The sequence below is a fragment of the Cucurbita maxima genome, unplaced genomic scaffold, assembly GCF_002738345.1.
Source record: "Cucurbita maxima cultivar Rimu unplaced genomic scaffold, Cmax_1.0 Cma_Scf00011, whole genome shotgun sequence".
NCBI lineage: Eukaryota > Viridiplantae > Streptophyta > Magnoliopsida > Cucurbitales > Cucurbitaceae > Cucurbita > Cucurbita maxima.
The window spans coordinates 4,421,407-4,441,093 of NW_019272027.1; the positions used below are offsets into that span (position 1 = coordinate 4,421,407).

The window sequence follows — 19,687 nt, forward strand, 5'->3', positions numbered from 1 at the left end:
CCTATTACATCCCAATGCACGAATGTGAGACCCATCATCAAATTATTTACCATTAGATCATCCCCTAACTATATTAGTTGGATATCACACTTATAACAATCCCTCAATAAAGAAACTGGACACTAGCCAAACCCAACAAAGCACTCATCAGGGATAATGTACTCATCAGGGACGCTATGAAACAAAGCTTTGTGGCCACAAATCAATGGTAGCCTTGTAAAAATGAAGTGTTTATAACAGTCCCTCAACAAAGATGGACCTTGTTCCCCATATTCTTCTCTTAAGAACCCCATTTAGGGCATACATTCATTTCATTGTTAAAAAATGCCCACTATATTCATAATGAATCAATAAAAATCAAAATGGTAATCAATCAATGATTATTTAAAAATGGTTCTAGCCAAAGAATTTGTTCGTTTTTGTTTCCTAAGATTGTGGAGTGATTTTAAGTTGGTGTGGATTTCCATTAAATTTTGTGGTTCGTTATCTCTTGAAATAGAATGATCGAAGAACAATTCAAATGGTTAGATTACTTAACCTTATTTCATTTTTGTAAAGAACTTGCATGAATTTGATATCAAAACCCTCCTATTGTTGAATTTGATATCAACAATGGCTGCAGCTGCTACCACCTCCCTCCATTTCGCCATGTACCCTTGGTTTGCCCTTGGCCATCTCACTCCATTTCTCCATCTCTCAAACAAGTTAGCCAAAAAAGGCCACAAAATATCCTTCTTCATCCCCACCAAAACCCTTCCCAAATTGCAGCCCTTAAATCAATTTCCTAATCTCATTGCCTTCATCCCCATCACTGTTCCTCATGTTGAAGGCCTTCCCCATGGCGCCGAGACCACTTCGGATGTCCCTTACCCTCTCCACACCCTCATCATGACTGCCATGGATCTCACTCAATCTCAAATCAACCTCCTCCTTGAAGACTTAAAGCCTCATCTCATCTTCTTTGATTTCACTCATTGGTTGCCACAATTGGCTCGCCAATTGGGTATCAAATCAATTCATTATTGTGTCACAAGTGCCGCCATGATTGCTTATACTCTAGCCCCATCAAGGCAATTCTCTAAAAACGAGTTAACCGAGGAAGATCTCATGAACCCTCCTCTTGGATACCCTAGCTCCGCCATTAAGCTCCATGCTCATGAGGCTAAAGTTTTTGCATCAAGAAGGAAGTGGAAATTTGGAAGTGATGTTCTTTTCTATGATCGTCAATTCATTAGTTTTAGTGAATGTGATGCAATAGGGTTTAGAACATGTCATGAAATTGAAGGAGATTTTGTAAATTATCTTCAAATTGAGTTCAAAAAACCTATTTTTCTATCTGGGTCAGTCATACCCGAGACATTAACAACACCTCTAGAGGAGAAATGGGAAAGCTGGCTCTTAGGGTTTACCAAGGGCTCAGTGATATATTGTGCTTTTGGGAGTGAGTGTACGTTAAAAATTGAGCAATTTCAAGAACTTTTGTTGGGGTTTGAGCTTTCAAACATGCCATTCCTTGCAGCACTCAAGCCACCGTTCGGGGTGGACTCGATCGAAGATGCATTGCCAAAAGAGTTCGTGGAGAGAATTGGAGGGCGAGGTGTGGTTCATGGCGGGTGGGTTCAACAAGAGAGGATTTTGGAGCATCCATCGGTGGGATGCTTTGTTAGTCATTGTGGATCCAATTCTTTGAAGGAGGCATTGGTGAATAAGTGTCAATTGGTGTTGTTGCCTCAAGTTGGTGATCAAATTATCAATGCGAGGATGATGGGGAACAATCTTAGAGTTGGAGTGGAAGTGGAGAAAAGGGAAGAGGATGGATTGTTTACAAAGGAAAGTGTGTGTAAAGCTGTGAGGATTGTAATGGAGGAAGACAATGAAATTGGAAAAGAAGTTAGAAAAAATCATGGTAAAATAAAGGATCTTTTGTTGACAAAAGATTTGGAACAATCTTATATGGACAACTTTAGCAAGAGTCTTTGTGACTTTGTGGCAAACAAGTAGAAACCATACCTTTTATCTTCATGATTCGGTCGAGAACGACTATGCAAGGCTTGGTTCGAAGGTGCTCGAGTCCTACTTTTCTCGGTCTAGTGTTTTGATGTGCATGCGTAACATGATTGAATACACCAAAATTATCCCTTAATTGTTTTTTAGCTTCTATAAATTGTGAAATATAAGTTTGGATTAGTGCATGAAAATGAGGGGTTTCCCTTGCCTTCTTGTGTAATTGTTCTTAATAGTAACTGTCCTGAATGTAACCATTCCTCCTTATGTACCTGTTCCTAGTGTAACGAGTTTGAGTGTAACAGAGGTTTTAGGGAGGTTGTTTCCCCCAAGGATACATGTGCGCCTATTCGGTCTGGGTCTTTCAACAACCCTATTGAATTCTAATTCTGAGGAACATTGCAGGTGTGAAACCCTATTGAATGTCGATGAATTGATCTCATCAGGTGGAGGGAGGAGGTTTTGACGGCCAACAAAACATAAATTTTGCCTAATTCTTTCAGTTTTGTGCTTTAAACGTTTAGTTAAGTCTTTGATCTATTCAACGACACAAATATATCTGAACGTTCGTGCCAAACACGGATTCACTAAACTCGAAACTTAGAGTTATAAATTCTAGACAAACTTTTGTATCAAAACATAAAATAATTGTTTCAAATTGTGTTCTTCATCTTGCAAGAGCTAGTGGTAATGAAGACAATTTGTGTCCCTGGCCATCCCTTGATCACATACTATATTCCCTTCTAATATGTCATTTTCAAGCTTTTAAATGTTTCTAAAAGCTTGAAAATTTATGTGGTTGGAATTGAAGCCCACCACTTACTTGGAAATCGTATTCCTTAAGCAAGAGATAAGATTTTTAAACCACTTTTTTTCAATAATTTTTTAAATTTAGTAAAAAGACTACTTTTTCCACCATAAAAATATTTACTTTATTCCTACTGTGTTTGGCTTGAATTTATTGATTAAAATTTAAATTAATAAAAATATCATAGGAAACCGTTAGTATTTGAATATCCGGTTTTAAGAAAAGTCGTCCTGCCGGGCCATATGTCCTGTGAAATCTTGCATATCTGTCAGCATGATTGTAGCAATACAAATAAATAGGTGCGGTAGACGAAGGTGCAAAGCTGTGAGATAGGTGCGGTAGACGAAGGTGCAAAGCTGTGAGATCGAGTTTACAGTTAAAGAATAAATAGGAAAAGGAGCGGACAAAAATAGCTCTTTACAACAAATCAATAGTTGGGTGTATGTGTTGATAGACGGTTTCCATTCATATATTACACTATTTTTAGAATAAATACAATATTGGTATTTTTGAAAAAGTTGAAAAGTATTAATGAAGCTTTTTAAAATTTAAGGGTATTTTTCAAATACTTTAAAAGTTTAAAATATTTTTGAAGCAAAGTATTTCCATTCAAAACGAGCTGGTGTCAAGGGTATTTTTGAGACTTGAACCAAAGTATTACATCTAAAACTAACAAAAAAAAAAAAAAAAGTGTATCATTCTTTTCGGTAACTCAATCATAAGAACTCCATGATTTAGCGTATTTTGCTTGGAGTAATTCTATATTGGGTGATTCGTTTGTGGGGATTGTTAGACGAACACGACTCTCCACAATGGTATGATATTGTCCACTTTGAGCGTAAGCTCTCATGGCTTTGCTTTGGGCTTCCCAAAAGGCCTCATACCAATGGAGAGTGTATTCTTAGATTATAAACCCATGACCATTCCCTAAATTAACCGATGTGGAACTTTCATCATCCTACAGGGATAATCTCCACTTTTAGAAGTGAAGAGTAAGTATTGCAACAATGTCAAAGGTAATATAGGGAAATGTTGGGGTCCTGAGACGTCGAATCTAGATTTTGAATCTTAAGCAGGGATCATTACAAATAGTATCCGAGCAATAACTTTCCTAATAAGATATGGTTCAGAGATGAACCAACGCGGAAGCTAATAGGTATGTGACACTCGAGTAACTGAGAAGTGCATGAATGAACTAAGACCACATCTGAAGAAGAGGGATCCGGAAGATAGGATAGCTAGAAAAGATTCAAAAGAATTGAAAGTCAATATCTATACCAAAAAATATACCTCTTTATTTTCGGTGGCTCAATCATAAAGACTTCATGATTGCTTAGAATAATTTTATATTAACGACCTCTTCAAAAATTTTCTAAGATTCATATGAATGAGGACAAAACATGTTAAAAGAACTCCAGGGTCGGTTTAACCTTAAACGTGATTTGGTCCCTCATCATTGATTCGTTCCATTCATTCCATCTTTTTCTCCAAATGTTCCATTGCTAAGAAATAAAGAAAGAAAAGACAAGAAAATAATAATTGCATATTTTAATATTAAATTGCAATAGGCGAATAAAATAAAAGGCCCATTTGCAAAGCCACTCTAAATAATATAAAATCCCATTTGAAATTATAAATTAAGTAAATCACTAATTCATATCACGACAATCAATGGTTTTTTTATTAAAAATCTCTGATATTTATATTAATTAAAATTAAAAAAGACTTTTTAAAAAAGGAAGCATAAAGTTTGCCTTTTAACATAATTTTTTAAATACTTTAGCGAGTTTTAATTCCTATTTACTTCAATGAGTGAAGGCTGTCCTCACAGATCAATAAAGTCGTTTTAGTTTATTTTATCTTCACTTATGTGAGATCTCATATTAGTTGAAAAAGGGAACGAATGAGTTTTAAAAATCTTGAGGGAAAGTTCAAAGAGAACAATATATGTCAACAGTGAGTATCATATTCTCAAGATTGCTCTCATTCGTATCTAGTCTTGTTTATTCATGTATTCCTTGTGTACTCGAACGTCACAAATTAAGCTAGAAATAAAGGGCTACACGAAAATATCTCTTTAAAAAACAACTCGAGGATCGTTTTTTAATCGAACTAGCCCTTATCCTATGCTTGGAAATCTCTAGATTTAGTATGAACAAATATTGAAGTTAAGTATAGAACCAAAAAAGGGTTTGGTTGAATAAACAAAAACTCTTGTATGGTGGGGCATAAAATAATGATTTAGACCCATAAAATGAAAAGGAATCCTCTTCACATCATGCATAGTGAAGAACACATTGAGAAGTTGAGAGAATAATAATGATCAAATTCAATTGAGAAAAGCAAATGAAATGGATAGCCACCACCATTCCACCGCCCACTCAACACCACATTGGCTCCCATTATAAACTAAAGTTGGAGGATGTTGCCTCTCTCTTTATTTTCTTTTCTTCCCACATCATTATTATGGACACAACCCTACAACCCTCACAACTTCCATTAGGTCGCCCTTGAACGAGTCAACCGAGTGTCTCAATAGCGAGATTGGATACCTGAATAGAATCAAAGGTGGCATTCCAATCCGATATAGATCCCTACCTCCCACAATCCATCTATCAGATTCCGTTCAAACTTAGCATTTTTCGTAATCCCTTCCTAATATTTTAACGATTATAGTGAACATTTACCCAAAATCTCTAAATGCTTGATTTGGTCGAGAAAGATTGAACTGCTTTGAGACCCAACTATATGGATTGTAACGTCTTTAAGTATGTAATTCACACCCGGAGAAAAAAAAGATGACAAATGTGATTGAAAAATTTTGTAATTTGTGAAGTAATACATTGTTTTATACATACATATTTGAAACCTAACTCAATTCAAACCCGAATCGAAACATAACTCGGTAACATTTCGATTCAAGATTTGAATTCGGACCCAACAATTGTAATACTAAAAGGATCCAAACTAAGTTCCAATGGCTCTAATAACAAATATCCACACAAACCCATTTACATTAAGATAGCATATCTCATGCTGTCACTTACCATAAGATGATTCACTTCGGATATTCTGGCGAACTCGCCGGAGACCCACATCCCGTCGACGCCATTAACATGTGGGTGAGAGAAGCAAGAAAGAAACGAAAATGGGGTTCGAAGAACATTGTAAATTATCGAAACTCCATGTGAATTTCTCTCTCTACGGTCGCCGCCGTCGACCACCCTTCCGCCGCCGTCAACTCCACCGCCGCTGAACATGCTTTCATCAGCCACTCGTGGGCTCTTCCTTATGTTGTGGAGTTTACTTCTCACTGCCGCCGCCAACCGCCACATCTGATGGTTGAGATTTGTTTTTTTTTTTTTTTGGGTTTTTAGAGGGCGAGGAGAGAGAAAGAGAGTGGAATTTGGAGAAGAAAGGTATGGAGATGGGAGTTTAATAATGGGAGGTGTTGATCTTGTAATTGGTGGTTTTGGGGTCCATTCATTTCCAATCCAACATCGACAACCTTACCTAATTATTCACGAAACCAGACTATTTTTCGGAGTTTTTAAAAATATTGTTGTAGAGATGAAGTTATGAGTAGTTCTTATCCTAGCTAGGTTTGACCTATCTATTAAGTATCAATCATAGTTTAGGGTAGGGCTGAATTTTCATGTATTTGACTTATCTATCAAAGTATCAATAAAAGGTTTATAGATATTTAATAACCCTTTTGTCACCGATGCGTTGTGTTCGAGTTTTGATGCGATCCATCTCCCCATAACTTCTCCTGCATTCATCACGATGTCTTTTTTGCACCACATATCGCTGTCTGCCTCACAATTTTAAATCGTGTCTACTAGAGAGAGATTTTCACACTCTTTGTAAGAAATGTTTCATTTCCCTCTCCAACCGATGTAGGATCTCACAATTCAATCTCCTTGAGGACTAGCGTTCTTACTGGCACACTGCTGAATATCTAACTCTAATACTAAGAGTAACTCAATCATTTTTTTTGTTTTTTTGTTTAAATGAGGTAGGTCAATTTGAAGTTTGAAAGAAAATTCCAAAAGAAAGTGGAAAGAAGGGTAGGGCATAGTGTTTATGAAAAGGACTTGACCACAAAACAAAAATTAAAATGGGAATGTGAGTGCTACTCCACTATGCCTTCTTATATTGCTCTCACCTTTCACTTAATTATGTTCTTTCCATTTTTCCTCTCTAGCGTCTTTACTGTTTGGTGTATAATTATGTCCAAATCTAACTCTAATTTCATTTGTAATAGCTCAAACCCATCGTTAATAGATATTGTCCACTTTAGCCCGTTATGTATCATCGTCAGCCTCATGGTTCGAGTCTAATAAGGAAAGGTATCCACACCCTTATAAAGGATGTTTCGTTCCCCTCTCTAACTGGTACGGGATATCCGCTTTCGTAATCAATTAAATAATAGAAATTGGGATGAATTAATATATTTAAATTTAGAATGGGATAATTTTAATTTATTCCCATTATAAACTACAACTCCAAATATATGAGAATTATTAAACAAAATAAAAAGTTAGATTAAGGTCAACGTTATTTTACTTGTTAATATTGTAATATGGGATTAAGGTATTAAACCTCCGACACATTATAATTTAATATAGACTATGAAAAAGTATTTCAATAATTGCTATTAATTTGGCTTGGAGTGGTATGCCACTATTTTTATCATTTAAATATTTCCCCCTCTTTTTCGGCTTTAATTTAGAATATAAATATAACGAGTGGACTCAAGGGACTCGAGGGACTCGAGTCGGCAAGTTGTATAGGTCGTACCAAGACGATACAAGGGTGAGCCAATGAGAAGCCATAGGTAATTAGCTTGTGTCAACGTCGAGTCCTCACTCTTGTGCTTCATTTGTTAGACCCTGACTACATGGAATGAGACAATTTTATTGGATTCACTCCTATTTAAATCAATATGGTCCGATCACCATTAAGGAATAACTTTTTCTTCTCTGTTTGGGAAGTAAGCTACCACATTGGCATCATTGGCACCATTTGCATCTCTAAGGATATTTACGGCTTATCAGCCTCTATTCCTATTCGACTAAGCTAAGGAACTACTGAAAATGGCACGAAATCACAGACGGAATTGATAAGTACCAACTGAGCCATTACTAGAATCCAATGATTCGATCTTAACTTAATATCAACTTAGAAGTGTTTTGCTAAGTTGAGGTGCGACTATCTATTATAGAATCGTCAATAACGTGGCTATCACTATTATGCGTGTAAAGATTAACTACTTCTACTGTTATCGTATTCAGAAAAACTTGTTTCATAACAACTCGATATTCTATCTGATCTTGATACGAAAATGTACCTAAATTAATTTTAACTAGTCACAAAATTATAATTAAAAATATTCAAACTTTATAAGAAAAAAACAATATATTCTTAATGCTTGACATTTAGAAAGGTGTAAAATTGTCTTATTTGTATGAATAGGAACAATAGAACATGCTTGGTCCCAAATTTAATATAACTTTTCTTTATTTTTATTATTTATTTATCTTTTTTCTTCATTTATTTATGTTCCTTCGATAACGACAAGTCCAATATTTTTATTTTAAGCAACACATTCTTATACTCAAACGACATAACTTTAACTAAAAAAAATAAAATGAGAAAAAAATTTATTTATAAAATGTCACGTCAGTAATGTAACGACCCATGTCTAGTATTCAAAATCCGGATTCGACACTTGATAACTCCAATATTTCCTTACATCTCATTTATAAATTGTCTTATGTGTTCGTATAAATAGTAACTTTCAATTCTTTTAAACATTTACTAGTCATTCTATTCTTAATGGTTGCTCTCATTCTGATATAGTCTCGATTCATTCATGTACCCGTCTTTTATTAGGTGTCACATGCTCATCATCTTTCGCCATGATTCGTCCTCGACCCACATCTTATCAAGAGAGGTACTGCTCTAATACCATTCATAACACTCCATGTCCTAGATGCGAATCAAGATTATGAATACGAATTTGGTATCTGATGGCCCCGACATTCTCTTGCATCCTCTATGACGTGGTCACATTAGTTACTCCTCACTTCTAAGACTAAAAATTATTATAAAATCATCAAACTATTTTTGTTTGATAGCTACGTTTGATCAGCTATCGTGAAACAACCCTTCTATTTAAGAGTTGGTTTGGATGTCTTATACTTGAAGGGCAATGTGCCAATGATCAACCGTAATGAGTTCCAAAAGGAACAACGTACTCCCACGTATTAACTTTCTTCTGGAGTTACTTGGCTATCTATGCCACGAGCGTAAACGTAATTGTGTTTCTCTATGAGTACTTTAAATCGTTTAAATCTCGAACCTAATGAAATTTTATCTAATTAGGGTTTTTGAATATATCCTAAGAACTAAACACGTAAGAAACTAAACGATACGAAAGTTGTTTGATACGACGTTTAAGATAATAATCAATGTTTGTTTAAGAACATAGACAACCATACAATCTCACACCAATATCATAGGTAACATGCAACCAAACAAAGCCAACACTTTATTGCCACGTGGAAAGATGCCACGTGTGAAGAGATTCCACGTGGCTTCCAAACTTAAAAACCACAAATTTCGTCACAAAAATCCCACACATAATATACCATATTTTCCGTTTCTTTACTCTGTCTTCTCCTCGGACACTTCCTTCTTCTCATCTTCTTCCTTGGCCTCCTCTTCTACCGGAGCTTCGGCTTCCGGTACCGATGACTCGTCGGAACCGACGTTCTCTTCTTTGGCAACCTCTGCAATTGATAATGATTCTAACTCCTCCTCCGCCGCCTCCTCATCCGACAGGATCACAACCTTCTCTTCCTCCTCCTCCTCCTCCTCTTTGGCAGCTACTTCAACTTCAACACTCTCTTCTTCCTCCGCCTTCTCTTCCGGTGCCGCCACTTCCTCGTTAACTACGGCCGTTTCTTCTGGGAGAGCGGTGGTCGGAGGTACAGCCTGCAAGTTAACAAAAGAGTATTAAAAAACATTTACGCACATACATATATATACATATACATATATATATATATATATATATATATATATATATTATTGATATTCTACCTCAACGGCGGCCATGGAAATGCTTCTTTTGAAGAAAGGAGGGTGTCGCAAAGAAGACTGAAAATGTATGTGAAATTTTATGGAGCTGCGAGTTGGTTTATATAGGAACATCCAACTCGAGTTTATTTATAAAATAATAACTTTTTTTATTAACAAAAAAAACATTGAAATATTGACCGCTTCAATATGTTACGTATTGTTGTTTACGATAGAGAAGTTTTCACACTCTTATAAGTAAATTTCGTTTATAAGTAAACTTCGTTTTTCTCTCCAACTAACGTGAGATCTCACTATCTACCCTCTTTAAGGGCCCAACGTCCACCACCATTATTTGGCTCTGATACCATTTGTAACAGCATGTTTTGATGCGTTACGTATCGTTGTCAACCTCACAGGTTTAAAACGAGTTTATTAGGGAGAAGTTTTCACAACTTATAAGGGATGCTTTGGAACCTCACGGTTTGCTAGCTCATAAATTTTGTTCTTTGGAACCTCGCGGCGACCCAAGTAATATCTTTTTCTTTGGCAATGTGTGCCAAAGCACCGTGCTTTGTGCTGTCAGGGCTTTAGACACGATCAATGATGAATTTCTTGTTCAAGTTTTTAATTTTATTTAATTTTAATTTTATAATATTCAAAAAATTTAATTAATTATGGAGGTATAATATAAGGTTGAGGCTACTAATTTAATGTGATGATCCATCCCTGACTAGGCTATCTTGTTCATATCATTTATTCTATTAATATTTAACTAATCAATCAATTAATATAATGTTGAAATATTAAGTTTATAATAAACTATTATTATTATTATCAATTTTATCATTCTTGTCAACTTAATAAAGTTGGCTTTTTGGAGTTGAAAATAAAAAATTAAAAAAAAATCATATAAAATTGAAATAATGGATATGGTCTTTGATTTTTTTTTTTTTAATTTAAATAAAGGAATTATAGTTATTGGGGCTTTGAAATATAAAAAATGTAGACATTTCCAACCAATTATTTTTTAAAAAAATTGGGAAAATAGAGCATAAAATAAAATATATTAAAAATAATTAATAATTAATTAACATTATTGTGGATTCCCATGAGTAAGGTTTCGTGCGCTCCATGTCCATAATTTGAATTATGATTCGGAATTCGTGTTCGATACTTGATAGTCCCGACATTTCCTTGTGACATGGTCACTTTACTTACTTTTTGCTTCTAAGAGTAAAAACTATTCCACATACCAGCACGAGTCTTTCTAGCATGTTTTGTCCTCATTCACATGCACCTAACCTTGGAGTTCCCGTGAATGAGCTACCAAAAATAAATGTGCACCTTGCTCGTATAAGTAGTAACTTACATTTCTTTTAAGTCTTTCTTAGTCATGTTATTTTCATGATTGCTCTTATTCCCTTTTATGATACTAAACCAAGAAAATAAAGCAACCTCGGAACGAGCCATATTTGATTTGACTAGGTTAGAGAAGATAATGTTTGTGTATACATCATATGTATAGTCATGTTCTTGCTTCCACTACAATATAGTCATGTTCAACACGAGTTCTTCCAGCATTTTTTATCCTCATTCACATGAACTTCTTGAAATTTTCCAACAAATCACCCAACACAAAATTACTCCAACAAAAGCACACTTTCATGACAGTTTGAATAAGTGTCTCCGTAAAAAATAAAATGTTTAATTTAATTCATGTATGTTACAGTCACGAGAAACACGAGTAATAAAACAAACTAAGAAATAATAAATAAATGAGCTCAAATGGTCAAATAACATAATCATAATATCAACAAAGGTATCCACTAATGCTCACACCAACATGTTCCGTGTATGTCTTAGGCGACAATCCTTTTGTTAGTGGATCTGCAATCATACGGTCGGCTTGATCCACTCTGCTTCGAAACTTCTTCATAAATCCTTTTGTTAGTGGGCTACTCACACTCATCGGGCTTTTGTTTGAATTGGGTTTTGCCCAATTCAAACAAAAGGCCCACGTTATGTTCTTAACTTGTTCAAGTTTTGGGCTTGATAGCCGAATCAGCCCCATAATCAACTGTGGTTCAAATTTCAAAACACTTTAATTAAACTAATCATTCATTTGAAACTTAATTTTGTTGTGTTTAAGCTGTATTGTTTGACCATTTCAAAGAAGGGACTGAGGAAGAAGCTTCTGCGACTTCGATTCTGAGCGGAAAGTGGGAAAATCGGTACGCTTTCAGTTCAAAAAAATGCCCCGCAATTCTCTGCGCTAATTCCCATATGAATTTTTCAAACCCCACAATCGATTTCTGTCTCTTTCGAGCATTTCGGATCACCACAGGACTTTTTCTCTGAAAACCAGAGCTAAATTCAAACCCCATTGCCTATTTTCCTCTCTGTTTAAGGTTTTTGTGATTGTGTTTCACTTTTTCCTTTCTGGGTTTTGAATTTTGTTTACTCCCCGTTGATCTAAACGGGAAAGGAAAGAGACCCACTTCAGATTTTGCCTCATTCTTTCAATTTCTTTACTGGGTTTTCTCATATGGAAATGTTGAGTGATTTGAGCTTCGTTATGTTCTGATTTTGTCGGGTATTTTTGTCGATTTTGTTCTGTTTCTTTGTCTTAGTGTTACCCTTAATGTCTTTGGCTGTTGAGGCTGCTTCAAATTCCAAAAACATGGGGTTTGATGAGAACCGTGAAGAGGGAGATACATTGGATAACCATGGGAATGAGAATGAAGCTGAGAAGATTAGTAGCCAAATGAATGAAGCTTCTCTTTATGCAACGGAGGATGAAACTGATGATGAAGGAAGCAAAATCGAGTTGGGCCCTCAACGCACATTGAAAGAAGAGCTCGAGAAGGATAAGGTTGTTCTTGTTCTTGTTCTTGTTCTGACATTCAAGATTGTCTGTCTGTTTGTCAGTTCATAAGTTCTGTTTCTGTTCTTTTGTGTCGTGTAAGTTCAGGATGATGAGAGTTTGAGGAGGTGGAAGGAGCAGCTTCTTGGCTCTGTGGATTTAGAAAATGCTGGAGGTAATTAGAATTGTTCTGAAATGCTTCTAGCTTTGTTGTGCTGTGCTATCTTTGCTTTTGGTTTTGTATATCAGTTCCATTTCTGTGTGTGTTTTGTAGAAATTCTTGAACCAGATGTGAAGATTCTAAGTCTGTCAATAGTGTCACCAGAGAGACCAGACTTGGTTCTTCCGATACCCGACGACGGGAACCCGAAAGGGTTGTGGTTTACTCTGAAAGAAGGCAGTCGTTACAAACTGAAATTCTCCTTCCAAGTGGCTAACAACATTGTTGCTGGCCTCAAATACACCAACACTGTTTGGAAAACTGGTGTCAAAGGTATCTATCTGTGTCTAGTTTTGCTATTCGTTTCAAGCTGGAGTATCAATTATCGATCGATGATGATGACTGACTTTGGTGACTTGTATGTTTCAGTTGACAGCTCCAAAGAGATGCTTGGAACTTTCAGTCCCCAGGTCGAGTCCTACACTCATGTCATGCCTGAGGAGACCACTCCCTCCGGTATGTTCGCCCGTGGATCATACTCGTCAAGATCTAAGGTCAGTATGTGTATGCAATTCACATAACAATGCCTAGGGCTCTAGCATTTTCAACTGGGCTAGACTTTAATAGGACACTATCTGGTTTTAAGAGCACAAGCTATAGGCTAGTAACATGATGTTGCCTTTGTCTGCATAGTCGAATGAGTTCATATTTATCCACGCCCTCGAATTAGAGGACGATATTCGGTTCCCGATTTCCATCCGAACGGGATTGTAATCAAAATCCTTGCTTTCCAGGCCCTTCTCCCAGTTAGCATGCAACTGTGTATTCATTGAGTTTCCTTTTTGACTTTTTTGCAATTATAGCTACAATGTGGCCCATTGAGTCCATTATTGGAGCCCTGTTGTGCTGTTCATCATCTCCTAAGGGACATGGGCCATGTTCTTCTGTACAATATTTGCTTTACAAAATGTGTACTTTATTTTGAATGTGCTCTGAATTTCCCTCCTCTTCTCAGTCAAAATCAGCACCAAATAAAGGTCTTTTCTTCCATGACTGTTCTTTTGACAAACCTACTTCTCTCAAACCTTCCCTGTTGCCTTTCGACGAATACCCTTTTCGTCATGTGACCGATGTCTATTAAAATCGATACAAATGACAGATCTAGTCAATCGATTTCAACGATTTATAGCTTCAAAGCAAAAGTAAAGTTTTTCCCCATCTTCAAGGAAGGCAACTTTTTTCCTCGGTTTTCGGCCTCGATAAAGGGTTAGATACATAAATTTATGTACTCCAAACCCAACTTTTACATTTTCGTGAAAAACCGCAGATGTTGTCTTCTTTGGGCTTTCCCTTTTGGGCTATTTCCACATCTTTATAAAGAATGCTTCGTTCTCCTCTCCATCCGATGTGAGTTCTCACAATCCACCCTCTTTCAGGGCCCAACGTCCTCACTAATACTCAGTCCCTTTCTCCAGCTGATGTGAGATCCCCCAATCCACCTCCCTTGTGTCCACCTCTTTTAAGGCCCAGCATCCTTGTTGGCACACCACCTTGTGCCCACCTTCTTCTGGGCTTAACCTCCTTCCTAGCACATCGCTCACTGTATGGTTTGATACCATTTGTAACATGAAGCTTAAATCTTAAGCTAATGGGTTACGATGAATATTTTGGGAGAATGTAATTTATTTTTGGTGGAAATAAGTGTATGTTTGTAATTGAAGTGAAGTGTGTTTGCAGTTTGTTGATGATGATAACAAGTGTTACTTGGAAATAAACTACACATTCGACATCAGAAAGGAGTGGGGTGCAACTTAAGTGGGTGATTGGGGTATTAGGAGGCAATGCTGTGGGAGCTGGAGTTGTTAAGCAGCCAATTTTTAGTCAATTAATTGCTCTTTAAATTACATGTAATTATAATTAAGGCCAACAAGTATCATGTTAATTACTAGTTTGGAGAATATGAATGAATGCAACAAACAACATTCTTTGTTTCTTGCCTTTTAATAAACCTTGTGTTTCTTTTGTTCAATCATGGTGGAAATAAGTTTGATTTCACTAACCATCTCATCGAAATTTTGGGATACTCGAGTAAAGGATGAATACATGAATGAATCGAGACGACATCCGAATGAGAGTAATCATAAAAATTGTTAAGCGTGTTTTACTTGAGCAATTTTATGTCATGTGACTTCTTAGGAAACTTAATGTGACAAAATATGCGGTAATTACTCTTAAGAAGCGAGAAATAGGTAAAGTGACTATGTCCGTGGAGATGCAGAAGAATGTTGGGACACATAGGTGCCCAATCTAAATTTTGAAGAATCTTAGATTGAATCCTACATGACACATGGGGCAGCCCAATCTAAATTCTGAATCTTAGACTGAATCCTAGATGACACATGGGGCACACGGTGCCCAATCTGAATTCTGAATCTTAAGGTGTCCAATTTGTCTCAAACTGAATCTTAAGGTGTCCAATCCTGTCTCAAACTAAATCCTAGATGACACATGGAACACACAAATGCCTAATCTGAATCTTAGACTAACTGTCTTGTCTCAGACTAAATCTGCCCAATCTGAATTCTGAATCTTAGACTAACAAGTGTCCTTAGACTAAATCCTGACACACTTGAGATTCAGTTTGAGATACAAATACAGAAACTTTGAATCTTTAATTCTGAATTATGAAAATCTTATATGACACAGATGTCCAATCTGTCTAAGTTGTTCACTCTAAAGAAGTGATCCAAGAAGCGAGTATCAGGATGGATCACATGAGTGTCAAGACTTGCTCGAGAAGAGAGTATCGGGATGGATGTGGGTGACATAGTGAAAAAAAACTACAACAAAACTAGAGAAGTGTCGGTACAGAGTTTGCCACATGAAGGTGGTCAGTTGAGAAGTTGACTGAAGTGTAGTGCCAACACGAGGATGAATTACAAGCTTATAGATCTTGCTTTCGAAAAGGGTCGTGGCCATGACAAAGGAACATTATAGTACACATCCCCGCATTGTCACCATAAAGGGATGTAGCCATGACAAGATAATGTTGTGATATAGATCTCTATGCAGCTCAGAGAATACGACGGTTTGTGTCATGATGGCCACATTTAGGGTGTGTTCCCCCTAGCTCAAGCGAAAAATTTCGATGCTAGCTTTTGTCATGATTTGTCTGGTAAGTCTTGGGCTAAGTCTGAAAAAATGGGCAAAGTTAGGACGGAGGGATAGCCCACAACCATTGAGCAAGTTGTGTTTTACAATGCTTATGTTGCGCGTCTCAGAGACTGAGAGAAGGTTCGACAGTGGGATAGTTCATAAGTAGTGTGCAAGTTTCTGTATTTATTTTGAGAGTGCGAAGAAGTTAGTGGGTCAAGTGAACAACCAGTTCGACATTTAGATTTTGAGATTAAGTGGGGAAAAGTGTCACAATCGACAATACGATTGTGCCTCTGAGAAAATCATTAAGGATGATGACTAGGTTAAGTGGGCAGAGTGCCACAACTTAGACAGGTGTATTTGTGTCCAATCTGAATTCTGAATCTAATTGAGTGTTAATAATAAAAATTAAGATAAAATTAGTGACATAAATGAGATGGTCAAATGTGATTAAATTTTGCATTAATTTTGTCAGCTCAAAACCAGCAAATCTGTTTGGTTTTGACATTGCCACCCCATTTCTTTTTTTATAAAATTATTTATTAATTCTCTTTAAAATAATAATAATTGACCCCAATATTTAATTATTTATCTCATTCATATAATTTTAAAATACGTCTATATCATACTCTGATATCATTTATAATAGTCTAAATCATCCATGCAGTAGGAAGAGGTTTTCGCACCCTTATGATTAATGTTCCGTTCTCCATTCCAACGAATATGAGATCTCACAATCCCCCCACTCACAATCCTCCCCCTTGGGGGCCCAACATCCTCGTCGGCACATTGTCTGGTGTCTAGTTCTGATACTATTTATAACAACTCAAGCCCATAGCTAAAATATATTGTCTATTTTAGCTAGTTACATATCACCATCATTTAAAACGCATCTATTAAGGAGATATTTTGACACCCTTATAATTTTTTTCTTCTCGAGATCTCACTGATTGTGATTTAAAGATAACCATGATATGTTTGAATACTGTATTTGGAGCCCAAATAGGACTTGTTTGAAGTTAGACTAAAGAGAGTTGAATTCCAATCTAGTTCAAATTTATTAATTAAGATCTAAAGATATCTTTGAAGTTGGAACTATTCACGTAATTCTCCTTTACTTATCTTAGATTAAACGGAAACGAAGTATCTCTTTAATAGAGCTAACAATTTATTTGTCTGAATTGGTAGCCGATGTTAGCAGCTATCCTAACCGACGATCTAAATCGTGCATGGGGTAGAGTACAAGGTTGGCTTGAGAAGAAGAGGAAAAAAAAAGGGTAAAAAAAGAATTAGTTCAAATGTGATTAAGAAATGCTACCCTACATGCCCAAGTTCTTAAGGAAATGCCTTTCAAATAAAGTATGGTTTTTTATTTTATGTCTCAAGGAAGATCCCAGCTCTTTGTTCATCACCCAATTACTCTCTCTTCTTCAAACCCACCTCCCCATTTGCTTTTCTCCTTCATTTTCTTTAAATACTTGCTTCAATCTTCATCTATTTCCCCATTATTTCTCTGTCAGAGCTTCTCTCTAAGCCTGCCTGGTCAGTCTCCTTCTCTCATTGTCTCTGCCTTTTTGCATTGCTAATTTAGGCCTCTTTTGGGTTTGGATTTGCTTGGTTTTGGCTGCTGTAATTTGTGATGGGCTGATGTAGATCTGGGTTTTTCTTACTTTTTTGTTTGGGGTTTTGTTGAGGATTTGAAAGGCTGATGGGACATTTTGGATTGTGTTCTTGTGTTTGTTTGTCTTTGAATTCTGCTGTTTTTGGCTTTGTTTTTCAAGTTGTACTGTTTGATTTACTTGCCTGGATCTTTGATTGTGCTGTTTTCTTGTTCTTCTTGCTGGAATGTGTTTGCTCTGTTTTGGCTAGTTAGTGAGCTAGTGAGATCTGGATTTTGAAATTTAAGTCTATAAACATAACTTTTAATCTTGTTAAATGCTGTTTTGGACTTGTTTAGTGTAGTTCTTGCTGAGATTTGATCCATTTGGGGAATTATACAAGCTTTGGCAATGGATTTTATTGAATTTTTCGTGAAAGCATATCAACTGTTTGTGAAAATGTCAATGTGAACTTATGAAGCATTGCAGTTTGTTTAAGATAGCTGAGATCTGATGATGGGCAGGTTTTGGAGAATGGAATTGTCCATGATTTTCACTGTTTGTAGTGCATTGTTGCTTCTGAGCTCTTCACCTTCAGATGCCAAAACAGCCAGCCCTCCGTTGCTTAGCCAGTCCCCGGCACCGGCGCCAGCCCCGGATTTTGTCAACCTCACAGATCTGCTCACTGTAGCAGGTCCATTTCATACCTTCCTCAGCTACCTCCAGTCTACCAAAGTTATTGACACCTTCCAAAACCAAGCCAATAACACAGAAGAAGGAGTGACCATCTTTGTCCCGAAAGACAGCGCGTTCTCGGCACAAAAGAAACCGTCTCTCTCGAACCTCACTGAGGATCAGCTCAAGTCTCTTATGCTATTTCATGGCTTGCCACATTACTATTCTCTTGCTGAATTCAGGAACCTCAGCCTGCAGAACCCGATCTCGACGTTAGCGGGTGGGCAATACAGTTTGAACTTCACAGACGTTTCAGGGACCATCCACATTGGCTCAGGTTGGACCAACACAAAAGTGAGTAGCAGTGTGCATTCAAGTGATCCTGTTGCAGTTTACCAAGTTGACAGAATTCTGCTGCCTGAGGTGATCTTCGGAACCGATATCCCCCCAACCCCAGCCCCCGCACCAGCTCCCGATATCGCTATCGCTCCCACGGCAGATGCTCCTTCAGCTGACAGTGATGGAAAGGCTGCTCCATCTTCGCAACCAAAGCCATCATCTTCCCATAGGATCATCAACTGGGGGATTTTGATTCACGTTGTTTTGGCAATTTCATGTGGATTTTTGTTTTGATTGTGATCAGAAATCCTACCACCCATTTATTACATTAAGAAAAACTATATTGCCCATTTTGTTATGTTATTGATCTAAAGCTTCATTTTTTTTTTTTGTGAACATATAAGTTGTTGGATTTGTGCAAGAGGTTTCCTTTTTCGCTCCTCTCTCCACCGCTAACAGATACATTAGTATCGTCGTCAGACTCATGGTTTTAAAACGCGTCTAGCAGCCCATGCCCATTGCTAGCACTGCTAACAGATATTGTCTGATTTAACCTGTTACATATCTCGCTCAAACCCATTGTTACTAGATATTTTTTGAGCCCATTGTTAGTAGATATTGTCCACTTTAGTCTGTTACGTATCGCCATCAACTTTACAGTTTTAAAACTAATTGGTTAGGGAGAGGTTTCCACCCTTATAAAGGATGTTTCGTTTCCCTCTTCAACCGATGTAGGATCTCACAGTTTCGATCGATTCACTTCAATCAGTAGATAAATTAATTGTTCTAGCTCTAACACCAACGGTTTGAATAGCTTGATCTCGAAGCTCAGGGACCATTTCAAAGATTCTAGAGTTATTGTCATGGAAAGATGAAGCCATGAAAGGGACTACAAACTACCCAACAACAAAAAGAAAGAGACAAAGTGTAAAGAACAAATGAAAGGGCCAAAATCATCCATATCAATTTACTTTAAATTTGAAACACTTTTTGAA

General features: G+C 36.8%; 4 protein-coding genes across 5 annotated transcripts; 3 read left to right on the forward strand and 1 right to left on the reverse strand.

The window, feature by feature from the left end:
- The first annotated feature begins 609 nt into the window (after positions 1-609).
- LOC111486602 (UDP-glycosyltransferase 79B30-like) lies at positions 610-2,001 on the forward strand. Its single transcript, XM_023133770.1, has one exon. It carries the CDS (start codon positions 613-615, stop codon positions 1,999-2,001), a length of 1,389 nt encoding a protein of 462 aa, XP_022989538.1. The 5' UTR covers positions 610-612.
- A 7,306-nt stretch (positions 2,002-9,307) lies between these two features.
- LOC111486534 (cyclin-dependent kinase 11A-like) lies at positions 9,308-9,987 on the reverse strand. The gene is made up of 2 exons (XM_023133724.1): positions 9,923-9,987; positions 9,308-9,814 (listed from the first exon to the last, which is right to left on the reverse strand). Exons 1-2 carry the CDS (start codon positions 9,935-9,937, stop codon positions 9,485-9,487), a joined length of 345 nt encoding a protein of 114 aa, XP_022989492.1. The 5' UTR covers positions 9,938-9,987; the 3' UTR covers positions 9,308-9,484.
- A 2,045-nt stretch (positions 9,988-12,032) lies between these two features.
- On the forward strand, positions 12,033-14,915 carry LOC111486510 (rho GDP-dissociation inhibitor 1-like). Of its 2 annotated transcripts, none has more exons than XM_023133691.1 (6): positions 12,033-12,132; positions 12,532-12,773; positions 12,873-12,939; positions 13,039-13,257; positions 13,354-13,478; positions 14,662-14,915. In XM_023133691.1, exons 2-6 carry the CDS (start codon positions 12,543-12,545, stop codon positions 14,737-14,739), a joined length of 720 nt encoding a protein of 239 aa, XP_022989459.1. In that variant the 5' UTR covers positions 12,033-12,132; positions 12,532-12,542; the 3' UTR covers positions 14,740-14,915. The 2 variants fall into 2 exon arrangements, with proteins under 2 accessions (XP_022989459.1, XP_022989460.1); XM_023133692.1 differs by lacking the exon at positions 12,033-12,132 and adding an exon at positions 12,139-12,309.
- Positions 14,916-17,444: 2,529 nt separating this feature from the next.
- On the forward strand, positions 17,445-19,113 carry LOC111486507 (fasciclin-like arabinogalactan protein 7). The gene is made up of 2 exons (XM_023133687.1): positions 17,445-17,622; positions 18,203-19,113. Exon 2 carries the CDS (start codon positions 18,213-18,215, stop codon positions 18,984-18,986), a length of 774 nt encoding a protein of 257 aa, XP_022989455.1. The 5' UTR covers positions 17,445-17,622; positions 18,203-18,212; the 3' UTR covers positions 18,987-19,113.
- The last annotated feature ends 574 nt before the right edge of the window (positions 19,114-19,687 follow it).

Excerpts from the sequence above, each read along its gene's own strand:
- LOC111486602 (XM_023133770.1), top strand. The coding sequence starts at position 613 with ATGGCTGCAGCTGCTACCACCTCCCTCCATTTCGCCATGTACCCTTGG.
- LOC111486507 (XM_023133687.1), top strand. The coding sequence starts at position 18,213 with ATGGAATTGTCCATGATTTTCACTGTTTGTAGTGCATTGTTGCTTCTG.
- LOC111486510 (XM_023133691.1), top strand. The coding sequence starts at position 12,543 with ATGTCTTTGGCTGTTGAGGCTGCTTCAAATTCCAAAAACATGGGGTTT. Across the intron at positions 12,774-12,872 it reads AAGAGCTCGAGAAGGATAAG|GATGATGAGAGTTTGAGGAG; the intron begins GTTGTTCTTGTT and ends GTGTAAGTTCAG. Across the intron at positions 13,258-13,353 it reads TTGGAAAACTGGTGTCAAAG|TTGACAGCTCCAAAGAGATG; the intron begins GTATCTATCTGT and ends TGTATGTTTCAG.